Source organism: Rhinopithecus roxellana, chromosome 12 (genome assembly GCF_007565055.1).
Source record: "Rhinopithecus roxellana isolate Shanxi Qingling chromosome 12, ASM756505v1, whole genome shotgun sequence".
NCBI classification, from domain to species: domain Eukaryota; kingdom Metazoa; phylum Chordata; class Mammalia; order Primates; family Cercopithecidae; genus Rhinopithecus; species Rhinopithecus roxellana.
In genome coordinates this window covers 45,876,128-45,893,529 of record NC_044560.1, presented here as the reverse complement: position 1 = coordinate 45,893,529, position 17,402 = coordinate 45,876,128, and the positions used below count along the sequence as shown (strand labels likewise).

At 42.2% G+C, this 17,402-nt stretch overlaps 1 protein-coding gene across 3 annotated transcripts; it reads right to left on the bottom strand.

The window, feature by feature from the left end:
* Positions 1–727: 727 nt before the first annotated feature.
* On the bottom strand, positions 728–12,729 carry LOC115900670. Of its 3 annotated transcripts, none has more exons than XR_004060325.1 (2): positions 11,329–11,511; positions 728–1,034 (listed from the first exon to the last, which is right to left on the bottom strand). XR_004060325.1 is itself a non-coding variant. In XM_030941704.1 (2 exons), exons 1-2 carry the CDS (start codon positions 12,651–12,653, stop codon positions 778–780), a joined length of 336 nt encoding a protein of 111 aa, XP_030797564.1. In that variant the 5' UTR covers positions 12,654–12,729; the 3' UTR covers positions 728–777. The 3 variants fall into 3 exon arrangements, 1 of the variants encoding a protein (XP_030797564.1); XR_004060326.1 differs by lacking the exon at positions 11,329–11,511 and adding an exon at positions 11,121–11,168; XM_030941704.1 differs by lacking the exon at positions 11,329–11,511 and adding an exon at positions 12,575–12,729.
* Positions 12,730–17,402: the final 4,673 nt, after the last annotated feature.

Genomic DNA, 17,402 nt, shown 5'->3' with positions numbered 1-17,402 from the left:
GGATGAAGGCATTTGAAAACTTGTTTACCTGTTTACTCTCTCATACCATATGCAAGAAGAATTTATGAGCCGGCCCCATTTTTCTTTGCAGCCGGAGACATATTTGGTAGCTTCTCGGGGCCTGGGGAAGGAATTGGGAGTTTGTAGGCCAGTGTGTGTGGCACAGGTACGTACGTACTTGGCTGACATGCGATGGCCACAAACTTCCTGCCTGGGCACACATGGGGTCCTGAAAAGACAGTGTCACAGGTTTCAGTTTCGTGTGGACACCCAGCTCTCAGAAGGAGAATACCCAGCTTGCCTTCCGGATGCCTAGGCACATGGCTGGCATCAGCCAAGGACTCCCATTATTGCTGCAAATATTAATATCATAAAATTAAATATTGTTTTCAGGAATCTCGGTTTCAGTTTTATGTAGTAATTCTTTCAGCTAATTGTTTTCCTGCACCCTGATCCCATAATTAGGGCCTGACTAATTATCTAATTACTAAGTAGCAGAAGGGCAGGTTGATGGCGACATTTTCGCCATCTTTCAAAGCCTCGTTATCCTTGTGAAAGTCATGGTTTCCTCTGGCTGCAGGCAGCTGCGGCAGACCCAAATGTCTGCTCACCTTCCACATTTGTCAACCTGTTCATTACAGTGGTGAATTTGACACATCAGAAATGTCCCTTTGACAGGAAAGTTTATCCTGGAATGAAAACTGAAGCAAAAGAAAGAAAACCAAAGAAAGATGAAAGTGTAATTTATATTCTCAGATTTGCAATTGTAGTCTTGTCTTAAAGGCAGGATAGATGTCTGCTCTTTAGGAGCTGGCAGATGCTCGCTTCTGGAGCCCTGGGGCTCGCCCGGGCCGCATCAGGGGCACAGAGATCCTTGTTCATTTCACAGCCCAGTGGGGCTTCCAGACGCTGAGTCGCTGTCACTCTGAGCTGCTCGGCCGCTGGCGAGTCCACTGGCGGCGGCACAACAAGCTCACACATCTTGGGAGAGATTGGCCCATAAACTCCAAGAGGCGTGAGACTCTGGTATTTGGCTGCCACAAACATCAGGTTACCAACACACTGGTTAATCAATAACCCAATTTTGTTTAATCCCTAGGTCTTAACACTTGACACCTTTTGTCCCCTGTCCAATTTTTACTACACTGGAAAGTCAGCCACCCTCCTTTTGGCTTTTTAAGGCAGAGGAGGATGGAGTGAGGGGGAGGGGAAGCAAGGATATCTTACTCCTCATCTCAAAAGTAACCAATATTCTGCAGTTGCTTCACAAACTTCCATGTACTTCCCACTGGGTCCTCACAGCCTCCAAAATGAGAAAATCTTTTGAGACTATCAGAGTAACTCTGGTGAACAACACACATCTAACTGAAGTCATAATTGTAGAATCATTATCAATTATAACTCCAACTAAATATGATTGTATGTTCAATTGGCTTGGCGTAGATAAATGTATGTTTGTGCAATAAATGCATCTGTCAAGATTGTTTTTAATGCTCTAAGCTGGATTTTCATTAAAGAAGTATTAATTTAAATTAAGCACTCTGAGATCTTTATTAGTAAAGTAATCAGCAGCAAATAAGCTGGTTAATCAGTTTATATACCCATATATATCTTTCAGAATCAATGTTTTCAACTGAGACCGTTGCCAAGTGGTTAGAGTAAGACAGAGAGAAAACGCGCATGAAATACATTTCATTTGCTAGGCTGATGTCTGCCGCGGCCCTATTGGCGTCTCGGAATGCAGTCATTGATGCATCTACGATGACTGTATAAAATGTGTTTAATTGGCATGAAAAGGCACTAACTGAGAGCTGGTGGGGTTTCCATTATCTGGGTGGACATCTTATTTACTTTAGTGGATCCTGGGAACAAGATGAAAGTATATGAGAACTGAGGTGGGGGGTTGCTACTTAAGCCGATGGGTTTTCTTGGTTGGTGGGGGGTGGCAAGTAGGGAGTTTTACAATCATCCAGGCGATGCAAAATGCAGCTCTGCAACAGCCCAGGTCTCCCTCGCACCCTGAGGAGAAAGCCCAGTGGAACATTTTCCTAATGAGAATCTGACAAATGCTGTTCACCCAGGGTGAAGCGAGCAAGCATGGTGGGTCCTTAAATTTCCGAGGCTGCATTTTTATAAAACAGCTCCTCCCTTCTCTAGAGCTCAAAACCTGGGTGGAAGAGAAGGTATCATTTTTAACTTCAGCCTCAAGTAACAAAGGGGCACAGAGGGGCTTCTCAAGATGCCTAGCATTTGGTTGTCATCTGAATGTCTTCAGAATCCCTTGGGATATTGGGCATGCCATGGTACTGTTCTGTTTGGTGATCCCTGCAGTTACCAGTTTCCTGCTAAGGGAATACTTCATCATATTTCCATTAATTGCTACATTACAAATTGTTCCATATCCCAGTGGCAGCAGTTCATCCTGATGCCAGCTATGGAGTGACAACACCTACACACAGTCCCAAGAGGGTCCCACATTCTGTGGGACTGGCCTTTTGAGATTGTTATTTAGTGCATAATTCTCATATCCCAGTTATGAAGGACAAATAGAGAGAGGATGACATGAGGATTATTTTCATCCTGTTGAATTCCCCATGGAGAGGGCTTATTAATGTGTTTTAAGTGTATTGGAGGCTCCCAGAGTACAGTAATACCTTCCTATGCTTATACTCACTTCTACCCCAATTTTCAACTCCAAGATCTCTCAGGAAATGGGTCTCATTTGTAAACCATGTAAACTGGGTTTATTAAAAGCTGAGACAGATAGACGCATTAAGAGAATATATTTCTTACTTTAAGATGTACTTTATTTGTACATATTTGTTTGTTTTGCAGCTAATAGAGAACTTTACAATGAAGTCTGGTTTCTATAGAACGCATTTGAAGGCTCTCTGTATCTGAATCTGGAATCTGTGAAGCTGGAAGCTTAAATGAACTGGCAGATTGGGAATCCCCCTCCCCAAATCCCAGGTGTCAGGGCACATGTGTTGTAATGGACTCAGTCGGGAAAATCACGTCCTCACTTCTTCTCCCTGGGGATGAGGCAGGTGCTAACTTCACCCAAGCACTGGCTGTCACAATTCACAACTCAGGATTTGTGAGAAATATCAGCTCTTTGGCAACAGGCACTAGTCATAAAATAAGCCTTTTGACCAAATTTATCATTGAAGGTTTTTTTTTTTATTTTTATTTTTTTCAATTGGAAATCAGAAAGGGGAAAAGAATAGAAAGAGGATATTGGGTTTGCTATACAAAATAATCTTATTGAGCCATCAGCCCTAATTACTGGATGTGAAAACTGGAAACCTTGTCTTGTGCTCGTACCTAATGGAATCCTTTGGAGAACTAGGTGGCCAGCCATGCAACTTCAGGCAGTGGAGTAAATTCTTAAGGACTGCACTTTGCTTGGCAAAGGAGATGGACATTCACTTCTCAGCCCTACTCTTTTGCTTTGCATTGCTCCCTGAAAGACCCAACATGCTACTGGTCATTAAATATCCCATAATTAGCACAAATTTTTGTACTAACATTTGTATAATACTACCACTTAATAGGTGCCAGATATACCAAGTAATTTCCATGTAATTATCTCACTTAATTTTCATAACTATTCTATGACATGGAGACTTTTTTTATGCCCTATTTTACAGGTGAGGAGACTGAGTAACCCAGCAGTTAAATAATTAGCCCAAGATCTCACACAGCAGCAGGCAGCTGAGCCAGGCCTTACATTCAGTACTTTTTGACTTAAAAGCTTAACCACTGAACTACCCTCTACTGCCTACAAAACCCAGCTTAGTGAGTTTAGCCAAGGCAAATAATGTGACCCCTCCTTGCACGAGGGTTATTTCTGGGGCTCAGAATGATCAAATATCATGGGAGGAACCTGTTCTGTCTTCATCACTACCCCACTATAGCTTAGCAAAACCTGCACTCATTGTCAATACTTCTTACAAGGTGGGCAGATCTCCATATGCAGCCACTCCTGTCCGGTGTCCAACCCCCAAGCTGTGAAACTGGGCTGAGTGCGGAATCTGCTCGTTCCTCTGGGATTCAGAGAAGGCAGCATCCTATGGAAGAGCACAGCTGAGGTGAGAAACAGCTCTTTCACTGGTCAGCCATGTAACCGTGAGCAGGCGACTCGACCTCACTGTGCCTCAGTTTTTTCATCTCTGAAATGAGAAAAATAGCGGAATCTACTTCATAGGATTACTGTGAGGATTACCTGAGTTAATATTGATTTGGTGCTTGGGATGTGGTCAGGACCATAGAAGACTTAGTTACTAGTGTTATGTAATTATGTTGGGATGTAACTCTCAAAGAAGAGGCTGAGACAATGATCTTAAACTTTCAGATGAATCCAGATCGTCAATTTGGCTAACCGAGACAAGGACAGGTTTCTAACTATTACTGGGAGAACTGGGTGGTCTACAGAATTGGCCTACAGTTCTGAAGTTATCTAGACATGCCCTGCATATGTTTGCATATAAAATCGTACAAGTCATATATTTGTAAGAAATGTCATTTCTTCACTGTTTATTCAACAAAAATGCTTCGTGCTCTTGCTCTGAATCAGGTACTAGAGAAACAAAACTGAACAAGACCATCCCCAAAGAGCACACAATGTAGATGGCAGCAAATAACCTAATGGTGATACAACATGGCAAGTGTAGTAAATGCTTCAATGAAAGCGTGAAAAAGGTGGAGGAAATGAAATGTTTTTGTACTGCTGGGTCAGGGGCAGTCACTGAAGCCTTCCCGAGCAAGCAACATCTGAGCCAGGGCTTGAAGAATGAGTTAGCATTTGCCTGTTGGAGGATGAGGGCTGGATATGGACATCCAAACAGAAAGGGTATCTTGAAAACGTGCATGAAGTCATAAAAATTTAGGCCGTGTTTGGGGAACATTCTAGGTAGGGCTGTGGTGGCAATGCCCTACGTATTGGAGTAAAGACAAGAAGTGAAGCAAGTTGTGAAGGGAAACACTTGTTTCCTAGAGGCAGAAAGCAACAGTGTCTCATTTCTTTGGTTGCAAGCAACAGAAATGGACTCTGGCCCTTTGAGAGAATGGAGACTTTGTAGGAACTATTTGGGGCACCAACAGGAGTGAAGGGAAGACCGTCTTCTTCAGGCACTATCCCACAGTGTTTGCTACCTTTGCTTTGATTCAAGGTCTCAGGAGAGAGACTCTGATTGCCTGAACTCAGGTGACATGCTCACATCTTGGCTGTACTAGGTGGTGAAAGGAAAGTCTGGTGGGCAGAGCCTCCACCTTTCAACTTCTAAGGTGGACAGTCAGCACACTAGAGGGCACCAAGACTACACCTAATCAGGAAAGGTAATTCCCCAAAAGGAAATCAGGGAGCAGCTACTTGATGGACAGACCCAACATTACAGATGTTCATTATAAATAATAATAACAACCTATGTTTATTAACCATCTGTTATAAACTATGGTGCATACATACTTTACATAAATGTTTTATTTAATCTACATAAAAACCTTGGGAGTAGATTTACTCCCACTTTGTAGAATTGGAGTAAATAAAACCCACTTTTCCAAATGAAAAAAGTCACAGCTCAGAGAAGTTACGTCACTTGCCCAAGGTCATACAGCTGGTAAGTGAGTGAGCCGAAACTCAACAACCTGGATGCCTCTGATGGCAAATCTCTCAATCACTGCATGTTATACCTCCAAGCATCTGCAGGTGGGCACCAGCTCCCCGCTGTGCCACGCTAGCCCTTTCTTCTGACCACCCCTGAATGGGCACAGTCAACTTGGGAGACCCAAGGTTCTGGCTTATGGAAAGGAGCGCAGACAGGCACCTTTCTCAGTTCCTATGCCTGTAGGCTGTCCAAACCAACTGTACAGCAGCCCTTGAGCTTGGGCCAAAACCTAATCTCTCAAGCCCTTTGAGGGTATCATATGGAAAACCCCTAATCAATTCCTTCCAAAGCAATTTATAATAATGCTTCCTCTTGAGTCCCAAGAATGGAGAGCTGCAAATCCACAGGGCTTCAAAGCATGTTATTTTAATTAAGGGCTGAACAGAAGCTTCTGTAATCCCTGTGGGCAGATGTGCTCTCATTTAAAAAAATTCTATGAGAATTAAACTTATCTCAGAAAGTAGTGGGGATAACTTGTTCATCTGGTGGTAACACCTCCCCAAGTACTGGGCCTGCCATTTTGAAGTCTATAGCCACATATTTAATATAAGTAGGGAAAACCACTCATGTCATCCAGTCACTCAATCATCCAGTGAGTCATTAATCTAGTTTCTATTATCGAGTGGCCTTATCTGCTTATAAGTGTTATTTTACTCACCAAAATAGTGCAAGGTAGGTATTAGGATGTTCATTTTATTGAGAAGGAAATGGAATCTCAGAGAAGTTAAGCATCTAGCTTAAAGACACACAGCAAGTAAGGGGCTCATTCCATGACCTTGTGAAGTGTTCTATATCTTGGGCACCAACTTGGATCTGTACCAGTCGTCACAGCTCCCATCTCTGAACTGTTCAGAAAGAGCCCATGTTTTCTGCCCCTTGTTGGGAGAGGATAACTGAGAATTCCAGCAAAATGGAGACTCTTGAACTGGTCCCCCTGTCTCTAGAACTGTCAACTCACCTCCAAGTCTCCAATTCACCTTCCACACTGGTCACTAGCAATTATTTAAAATGCTAAACCTACCATGACACTTAGCTTAACATCTTTCAATTGCTCCCAACTACCTCTGATAGAAAATCCACATTCACATGGAATGTGAGGCCCCTCATGATCCCACCCTTGCTACCTCTTCTGTCTCATCTTCCAAAACATCCCCTGAGTGCTCATTTCACTCTAGCCATGCAACTCTCCCAACAACCTTGAAGGCACCAGCACACCTCTGTTCACTTGTTCTTCTCTTTAGAACCCCTTTTCCTTTTATATCTGCTCAGCTAACTCCTATTCAACCTGCGAAACTCAGTTCAAGTATCCCCTTCTCCAGAAAGTTCCCACCAGGGTGATTGTGCCCATCCTCTGTGCTTTTTTTTGAAGATTTTTATAGCATACCAGGGGTACTCTCACTCTCTAATAGCAGGGATGACAGTAAGGAAGTTTTCGGTCTGCATAGGACAGAAAGCCCTACCCAAAGAAGACTAAACAAAAAGAAAATAGTAGATTGATCTCATATAGAGGCCACTGGGATGTAGACTGGGCTCCAGATGTGATACGATTAGGGTCTCTGCTTAGGGTTTCTGTAATTTTCTCAGATCTGCCATCCCAGATATCTTTGTTTTGTCCTCAGGCCAATCTCCCCACTGGTAGCAAGACAGTTGCTAAAAGCAATTGGGGCAGCATGCATAGAGGGGAAGAGAGAGAACCTTCCTGCAGTTGTCCTTCCCTTTGGTGTGATGAGGGCTTTAGGTCACATGCTCATCCCTGGACCAATTAAGCAATAGGCTGAAGCCATGATACCTGAACCAATCACAGGCAAGGATGTGTGTAGGATTACCATGATTGGTATAGCCCAGTATGGGTCTACTTTCCCGAGATCACATAGCTTATATACAGGAGGGGTGGGTACCCAAATAAAAATGGAGTTCTGGGTTGGGCACAGTGGCTCACACCTGTAATACCAGCACTTTGGAAGGTAAGATAAGTGGATTGCTTGAACTCAGGAGTTCAAGACCAGCCTGGGCAAGATGGTGAAACCCGTCTCTACACAAAAAGAAATACAAAAATTAGCCAGTTGTGGTGGTGTACACCTGTAGTCCCAGCTATTCAGGAGGCTGAGGTGGGAGGTGAGCCTGAGAGGTGGAGGTTACAGTGAGCCGAGATTATGCCACTGTACTCCAGTGGCATAAAAAAAAAAAAGAATTCTGCCAGGAGGGAGGAAGAAGGGAATGGATGGTGTCTGAGCCACCACAGTAGCTGCATGAGTGTTCACACACACCCGTCCTCCCACAATACTATAAGCCTCCCACGGACAAAGACCGTGATTTGCTTATCTTAGCATCCCACTGTCTAGCACAGTACTTGAAAAATTTTTGAAAATACATGAGATGAGTTAGCATTGTTAAAATATTGTTGGAGCTGAGGTGTATTCAAAGCTGATGAAAGATTCTAGTTGGCATGAGGTAAAAAGGAAAGACATCATTTCTACCTGCTGGATCTCTATTTGGTATATAAATTAGACCTTTTTAAAAGACATGTTTCTGTCTGCCAGGCTTTAGAAACAGTGATCTAAGAGTCAGACATTTCCTATTAAAGTTTAAAAAACATAGCTTTAAGTCATACATTATATTGAACACTTTCATATCTCATCTGATTCAGTAGGTTTTAAACCTCACAGAGGTCACATTTTGAAACAGTCACTTTTTACAACATCTCCAAACATTAAATAAAAATAAAAATTATTATGAAGACTGGCGATGTCCATAGAGACCACTAACATGACACTTGGATATTATTATTAAGGACAGTATTATTTGGAATTCGGTGGTTACAATGGTTGGCTTATCTCTAAACTTCGTTTTTTTTTTTTTTTTTTTCTTTCTTGAATTGAAGAAGAAAGGGTAAGTCTATCAATGCTCATCTGTGTGTGTGTTTTGTGTTTTGTTTTTTTTTAAACCATATTTAGAATAGCGGTTCTTAACTTATGGCAATCTGAAGAATGCTATGAATCCCTCAAACATATACAAAATTTTGTGTATCAGTATTTTTCTCGAGAGGGATCATAGTTTTTGTTATATTCTCCAAAGGGTCCTTGATCCACAAAAAGATTGAGAACCACAGACATCAAAGGAAAATTCCCTCAGGATCCCAGTTGTCTCAGTAACTGGGGTTTCACATAACGAAGAAAAGCTATCCCCAGGGTTAGACTATTCACTTAGATTGGTGGCTTCCAGGAAATAGGTCATTCTTGGATTTCTCTTAGGATGTTTTGACTTAGAGAGGTCATCGAGTCTGTAGATACTTGAAATGAATGGGGCTCTGGAAGGAGAAATTGGCAAAGTAACTGTGTAGCTCCCACATCCCACCCTCTCAACCCCCAAGCCTCTCCTCAATCCACTCCTTAAACTAAAAAGGCCTATCCTGACTTAGAAACATGTGATCGCTAGCTCCCACATTTACTGGGGACAATTTATAATTTACCCAGCCAGTCTAGGGACTGGCTTACATTTGTAAACAGAAATAAAGCTAGTGGTTTTTTATTGGTCTCTAAGAATCTTATAAGCTTGACGTGTCATCCCCTGATCCGTAATAGGCTTGTTGTTGTTGTTGTTGTTGTTTTAAAGGCTATAATGTATTGAAGTCTGGTGGCAAAGGAAGGAAATTTGGGAGGAAGTATGTGTGTGTGTGTGTATGTGTGTTGTGTCTCTGTGTGTGTGTCTCTATGTGTGTCTGTGTGTATGTGTGTGTGCATGCTGGTGTGTATTCAAGGAGGGCTCTGGAAAGATGTTTTTGGTTTCCCCCATGAAGCATCCTTGCCCAAGAAGGCGGGTTTGTATTGTTAGTTATCTGCTTTTTCTTTGTTTCTCTTGTTTCAGTGTTCAGTTGCATTTTACTGTTCAGAACTTGAAGGATGCATTCAAACTTATGGAGCATGACATTTTAACTATCTCATCTCACCATGATTCATCTCAATTTACTTTCCTCCAAACTGTAGTCTTGAGAAAGCGCAACATCTCCGGGTTCTCCAGTGGGTAGAAGGCCGTAAACAGCATTAAATGATCCCAACGTCAGCTAACTTGTGAGCAAGGCTCACTCATTAGATCCTTATTGTTCTCCTAATGAGATGCTTTCCTTTAGGCTGGAAACGGGTGGAACATTAGCAATGGCCTCTGTAGTGTATTGCTGAATGTTCAATACGAACCAGTGGAGGTTAAATAACATGATGAATCAAACAATCCCAAAGGAACGTGGTGATGTGCTGAGCCCATCAGGGCCCTGCAGACCCTTAACACTTTCTATGTGAGGCTTCTGTGCCCCAAACAGTTGCTTTGCCCTGGGTGATGCACTGCTTGCAAAATGTATTAATCCCAGGACCCAATATATGCCTACTGGAATATATTTTACTGTCTCTAGTCGACTTCCAGTTTAGAGTTCAACCTCAACTGAACTTTGGTGGTAAAAAATCAACTCTGTCTTCATTCACTCTAGGAACCTCTGCTTCTGAGTAGAATGAATCGATAATGGGGTCATGAACAAATATTAATGCCTTTTATTATTTATATGGATGTTAATGTGTCCAATTGACACACAACTTTCTACCTCTCTAGTCTAACACTCATGACCCTTGGCACCCCTTTTGCATCCTCTCTCTCTTTATCCATTCAGTCACAAATACAGTGAAAGAATAATATATCACAAGCCATGACCCGTTGGCCTTTATGAATTATCTGTTTAGAAAGATGTGAAGCCACCTTTTATATCCACCATAATAGATACTTAGACATAGTGGATCAATAGTGAACAAGTTTGCTGGTTATAGTTAATGGGTACCAAAGGGACACTCTGGCAGTGACCTCTGACATTGTGGCTGACAAGAAATCCATAGAGCAAAAAATAAGGAAGATGGACAGTTTTAAAGTTATGAATGTAGATCTGTAGCAAATATGACAATTTTCTCCTGATGGTAATAATTCAGACTTGCAGGTGGTCACTCATTTTTGTGAGCTCCTTAATTAGGAGCCCTGAAATAGGAATGGCAGTCCTTCGCCACACTGTTTTAGAAATAGCTATGGTACCGGGCCTGATGCAAGTCCATTTGTTATCCAAGGAGAACCAACAGAGATTGTTTTCCTGTCATGGAGGACTTTTCTCTTTATGAAATGGGCTATCATTTATAATTTTAAGCAGGCACAGATTTGTTAAACAGCCACATGGTAATGGGTTTCTATAAGAAGATCCACAGACCCATAGTTCTGGAAAGAAATCGAGCTTACAAGATATTTTAAAACCTAATGGGAATGGAATATTTTGGGTTTCTTGAAAAGATGGTTTCTGCCCTGCGTATTGTCAAGGGAATTTAACAATAAATCCATTGTTGTGTGTCTGAGAGTCTGTTTGAAGCAATTATATTTTTATACATTCTGTGGAGTTGATCTTAGGGAAATCCACCAGGACACCAAGCCTACCTCTTCATGTCACTGCATGAACTTTAACGGTGGGAAGCAGGTTTAAAAGAGTCAGGGAAACAGAGCTCATTTGTGAGTGGTCTTGAAGACAGCAGACTGCAGCATTCTGCCTGGCAGAGAAATGAATATACATGGCATCCAATCTAAAGGAGAGAGGGCAAGAAGGTAAGTGCAAAGTCCTTTTCACTCCACTCCACAGTGTACATACCGTATTATGATGTCACACTCCAGTAGCGTTGCTCTGAAGTCCCAGTGGTCTCCTGCTGCTAAGCACCATTGAAAACACATTTGTCCTGACTGTTCTTTTCCTTTTATCCCCCTCTCATCTGTGTAAGATGAATCACTCCTGGATCCAGACTGACTCCGAGGGCAGAGCCAGGTCCTGACGAGGTAGCCTGCCTCCTATGGCTTAAACATTTTAATTAATTTCAACACTAATGCCCAAATGAGAGTTAATCACTCTGCCGCAGTGCTTTCTAATTTACTAAGTTTATTCATTAAAACTTTCCTTACTGAACTTTGATTGAATGTCATGCTTTTTTGGAGGCCTTTCAAACTGCCTTAAGGGGTTTTAAAGTGATATCTTGGGCAGCTGTTGAAAGCCTTCAGTGTTTGCTTAAAGAAAAGAATAGGAAAAATGTGATCAGCAAGAAATCTCTGTGCTGAACAAGGAGGCCTTTGGGCAGCAGGAGGCCTGTGAAAGCAGGCTTGTGTTTAAACAGTCTATCAAAAAAGTAAGATAAACCTAAATTCCTAATAAAAGAAATAAAATCAATCACCTTAATACTTGACAAAACTTGGAAATACATTTTATGGTAAGATGCAGCCATCTTTTAAAAAAGCAACGGAATGATAGCAACACTTTGCATTAACGTGGGGAGAGATATTCACAATGCTTTTGCCAACCTAATTATCTTAGAATCAATATAATAAAAATCTTAGGTACACAGTTTTGCTTATTAATTGTTAGGACCTACATTTTTACTGAGAGATATTGTTTAATGAAGGTTTTTATTCAAAATTAACTCCAGAAAAATGCAATCTTTACATATCTAATTAACAGTATTAGGGACCAAATACCGCAAACTATCTGTTACACAATGGGAGCTCCCAATACATGGAATTGCTTTTTCAGAAATTGGCAGTGTTAGTATCTTTAGGAATGTGCTTCCTCCCTCTTCCTACCTCTCCACTCTCCGTTCCCTAATCCCAGTCAGAAACATATTTGTAAAGTTTCAAAAATTCCAATAATATGGGAAGAAAAAGTCAAGTTAGAATTATTAATGAAAGCACCACTTACTTCTAAGAGGCCATGAATCAAAATACAAGTTTTCATATTCATTTCCATGTTCTATAAATACTGCTTGGTATTATGCAACAAGACACGACAAACTCATTTTTAAAAGGTATTTTTTGACTTCAGGGAGCAAAAAAGTTTACCCATTCCATCCCACCTTGACAAATGGAGCTTGACTGGGAAGCGCTCCCCTTCTCACTTGCAGGGGCAGGGCTTGTCACTACGAGTTGGCTCATGAAATAGTCCCGCTTTTGAGGCTCTTGAAAGATCCCTTCAGCAGAATCTTCTTTTTAGAAATGTGATCCCTGTGTCTATCAAAACACAGACCCAGAGAGAAATATGTCAGCATAGGAAAGAATGTGATGGCAACGTATCCCAGTGCTGGGATTAGGCAACCTGGCTTGGAATCCTGATTTTGCTGTTTGCCAGCTGTATGGCTTTGGACAAGTTATGTAACCTCCCTAAGCTTACTTTTTTCAAGTACAAAATTAGCATTATTTAAGCAGCCATCTTGTCGGGTTTTTGTGAAAATGAATAGCTCATATATATGTAGCACTTGCTACAGTAGGTGGCACTTACTTACAGTAGGTGGCTAAACTTTATTTGCTCCTCAGCCCAACTTCAAGAAACAGTATTATTATGATCCCCAATTTACAGAGGGGGAAACCGAGACACAGAGTTGCAAAGTAACGTTACCAAAGTCACACAACTAAGTTGCAAAGCAAGAGTTTGAACAGGGTCATCTGGCTCCAGAGTCTGCACACTTAACCCCAGAACATAAGCAAAGGATATAGGATCATGCCCGGCCCAGGGAAGCACTTCATAAAGGTAGTAATCATTAGCTCTTATTATTGTAGGGGTTCAATAAATGTTTGGCTAATTGAATAAATTAATTTTGTTAGGGATTCTTGAAGTACCAGAGTACAAACACATCTGCAAGTTAAGTGCTGACACTGAGCAAGTACTGCCTTTCCAGCCTCCATTCATTTCAGTGGCAGGGAGATGCCTGAGTGCACATGATTGCAGTGGCTATTTTACTCTTATTTTGAGAAAAAAAAAAAAAGAAAAATGAAAAGTAAAGCAATGAGTAAGCTCTTTTAATATGCAAACAGCCTGGGTGTGGTGGCTCACTCCTGTAATCCCAGCACTTTCAGAGGCCAAGACAGGCAGATCACCTGAGATCAGGAGTTCGAGGCCAGCCTGCCCAACATGGTGAAACCCCATCTCTACTAAAAATGCAAAAAATTAGCTGGGTGTGGTGGCAGGCGCCTGTAATCCCAGCTACTTGGGAGGCTGAGGCAGGAGACTCTCTTGAACCCAGGAGGCGGAGGTTGCAGTGAGCCGAGATCATGCCCCTGCACTCCAGCCTGGGCGACAAGAGCGAAAGGCCGACTCGGCCGACTTGCATATATATATATATGCAAACAAAGGAGATTAAATTCGCGAAATAGAAATCAGTGGTAATCCTAATCAGTGATTCCTGAACCTGGATGCACAATAGAAACATCTGAGAATTTTTTTTTTTTTGAGCCTGAGTCTTGTTCTGTTGCTCAGGCTGGAGTGCAGTGGCATGATCTCGGCTCAGTGCAACCTCTGCCTCCCAGGTTCAAGTGATTCTCCTGCCTCAGCCTCCCGAGTAGCTGGGACTACAGGCATGCGCCACCATGCCCAGCTAATTTTTTGTATTTTTAGTACAGTCGGGGTTTCACCATGTTGGCCAGGCTGGTCTCGAACTCCTCACCCCACATGATCTACCCACCTCGGCCTCCCAAAGTGCTGTGATTGCAGGCATGAGCTACTGTACCCGCCTGAGAATCTTTAAAAAATACAGGTAACTGGGTCTCACCCCAGATCGACTGAAATTAAATATATGGGGGCAAAATTTAGACAGATGTGGTTTTGAAAATATTTCAATGAAATAATATAACATTATACAGAAAAGTGTACAAATCATAAGTACACTGCTCAATGACTTTTCACCAAGTGAACACACTCATGCAGTCAGCACCCAGAATCCCAGAAGGCCCCCAGTGACCCTTTTAGTTACTATTCTTCCAAGACATAGCCACCATGCTGATTTCTAACATGTGGATTAATTTTTTCTGAGTTTTAGTATAAAACTAAAATGAAATTATGCAGGATGTGTTCTCTTGCATCGATCTTATTTTGCTCTACATTGTATTTCTAAGGTTCACCCATGATGGTATGTGTTGCATTCGTTCTTTCCTTTTCAGTGCTATAGGCTATTCCACTGTTTGAATATACTACCATTTATTTACTCATTCAGCTGTTGCTGCGCACTTGGGTGGTTCCTTGTGGTGCTATTATAAATAGTGCCGCCAGGAAATTCTTGTATGTCTTGGTGAATTTTTACATTTGTTGGGTGTTTACCTGGGAGTGGAATTGCTGAGTGCGGGGTATACCTAAGTTCAGCTTTAGTAGATTGGGCGTGTGTGTTTTAAAAAAGCACCACAAGTGGTTCTAATGAGCTACTGGGAACAGGAGCACTGGTCCGAGCTGTAAGGCTTTATGGCTACCCAAGTGCTGCTTAGACTAGGGAGTAAGAGACAGTATTAAAACCTGATAGGAATGGAATATTTGGCATTTCTTGAAAACTAGCCTCTGCCCTGCATCTTGCAAAGGAATCAGTTACTTTAGGGTTAGAGTTGACAGCTGCAGTACCAAAGCAGCAGGAAGAGTAAGTTGGTCCACATTTCAGATACAAATTCTCCATAGCAAGTGTCTCTGCAGTATCTTATAAAATATCACAGCATGGAGCCCCTTCCACAAGCACCCAGGAAAAAAGGAACCACATTTTTTTTTCCAGCCTGGCCTTCTGCTTTTGTTCCATCTCTGCAGTCACACTCCCGGTCCCCACACAGGCTCTGCCCTCTGCCCAGGATAGTTTCCATGGCTTCCCCTCCTAGCCTCGCTCCTGTTCCACTGAGCTTCCTCTTCTGAGAAGCCGTCCTTGTCTCTCTTGTTGTAGCACTTGACTGGGAGCTCCATGAAGGCAGAGCCTTGACTTACCGTCTTGGTATAACCAGGCACTGCTATACATTTTCAATCAATGCCCAACCAGCTTTAAACAGTACTTAAAAAAAAAAACTCAAAAAACAAAAAACTATTCTCAACAGGTACATAATGTGCAGCTCCCTCATAAAATTTCAGAGTGTTAAAAAGCACTTATCATGCACATGTTTCCAAATGGTCCTTCATTCAGTCTTTCTATTTATTTATCTATTTAGTTATTTATTTGACAGAGTCTCACTCTGTCAGCAGGCTGAAGTGCAGTGGCATGATCTTGGCTTACTGCAACCTTCGCCTCCTGGATTCAAGCAATTCTCCTGCCTCAGCCTCCTGAGTAGCTGGGATTACAGGCGTGCCCCACCACACCCAGCTAGTTTTTGTATCTTTAGTAGAGACGGGGTTTTGCCATGTTGGCCAGGCTAGTCACGAACTCCTGATCTCAGGTGATCTGACCACCTTGGCCTCCCAAAGTGCTGGGATTACAGGCGTGAGCCACTGCGCCCAGCTCCTTCAGTCTTTCATATCAACATAATGCATACGTGAGCACAGGTCCACTGACCCTGACCAGGATGCAGAGGGGACAAAAAGGGACAGGACAATCTTACAAGAACTAGCTTGTTGATTAACTAATCAATTAATTATTAACATGATATATAAACAGGAGAGTCTTTTCTTGGGGCTTGCAAAGAACCAGAATTTAGCTCTAGGACTGACGTGATGGGTGAGGCTAATTGGACTTTCTGTTCATTATTAACCCTTCCAGCCATGGTTGTCACAATGGTGGGAAGAGGAGCGGAGAGACCCTCTTCCTTTGAAGATAATACCACCTCTCAATGGTTTACAACCAGGGGCTTCTGAGCAGAATTGTCACACACAACTGTGCACGGTATGCACTTCACCATTTCAGGGTACAAAAATGATCCCCCTTGGGTTGTAAGCCTCCTAAATTTCATCTGTAAAACTTAGCTCAGAGAATTATGATGAAGATGAAAAGGGCTACCGCTGCTGAAACAGAGAACATAGTGCCTGACAATGATTCATTGAATAGCTATTTGTTAAGGACTGGATCTTAGTGGGTATTCATAACATTTATACTCTGGAGGAATATACATACATTAAACTAATAAATAAATAGATACAGTAGTCCCCCCCTTATCCATGGGGGATATGTGCCAAGGCCCCCAGCGGATGCCTGAAACCTCAGGTAGTGCCGAACCTTATATATACTATATTTTTTCCTACATATACATACTTATAATGTTTGTAAATTGGGCACAGTAAGTGATTCACAACAATAACTACTAATAAAATAGAGCATTATAAAAATATATGATCATAAAAGTTACGTGAATGTGGTCTCTCTCTTTCAAAATATCTTACTGTACTGTACTCACCTATTTTCAGACTGCGATTGACCTTGGGTAACTGAAACCGTGGATAACAGAGAACAACTGCACTTCCAAATTGTGATGAATGCTCTGAAGGAGAAAAGCAATAGAACAATGAAAAAAGGTTGAATAAGCAGAATGCAATTTAGAGTGGCGGGGTGTGGCTAGGTCAGGCCTCTCCGGGAGGTGACATTGATGTTGAAGGCAGGGATGGGTTTGAGGTCACTTAGCAGAGAGTGGGAGAAGAGGGGGAAGGGGGAAGAGCTTTCCTGGCTGAGGGGAGTCATGTGCAGGAGTGCGGCTGGAACAAAGGCAGCCAAGGGGACACTGGTGTAGCCAAGGTTGGAGGCTCTTAACACCTGCTATTGCCTGTTCTCTTTCCTTGTTTCCCTGATTCTGTAACTTGGGCATCCATTCCACTCCCTGGACTCCAGCTGAGGAGTGACATTATCTGGTGAATGATCTAAAATATTAATAGTCAACCATTTTAAGAGGGTTTACATGCAGGGGTCTCCGATCTTTTGGCTTTCCTGGGACACACTAGAAGAAGAACTGCTTTGGGCCACT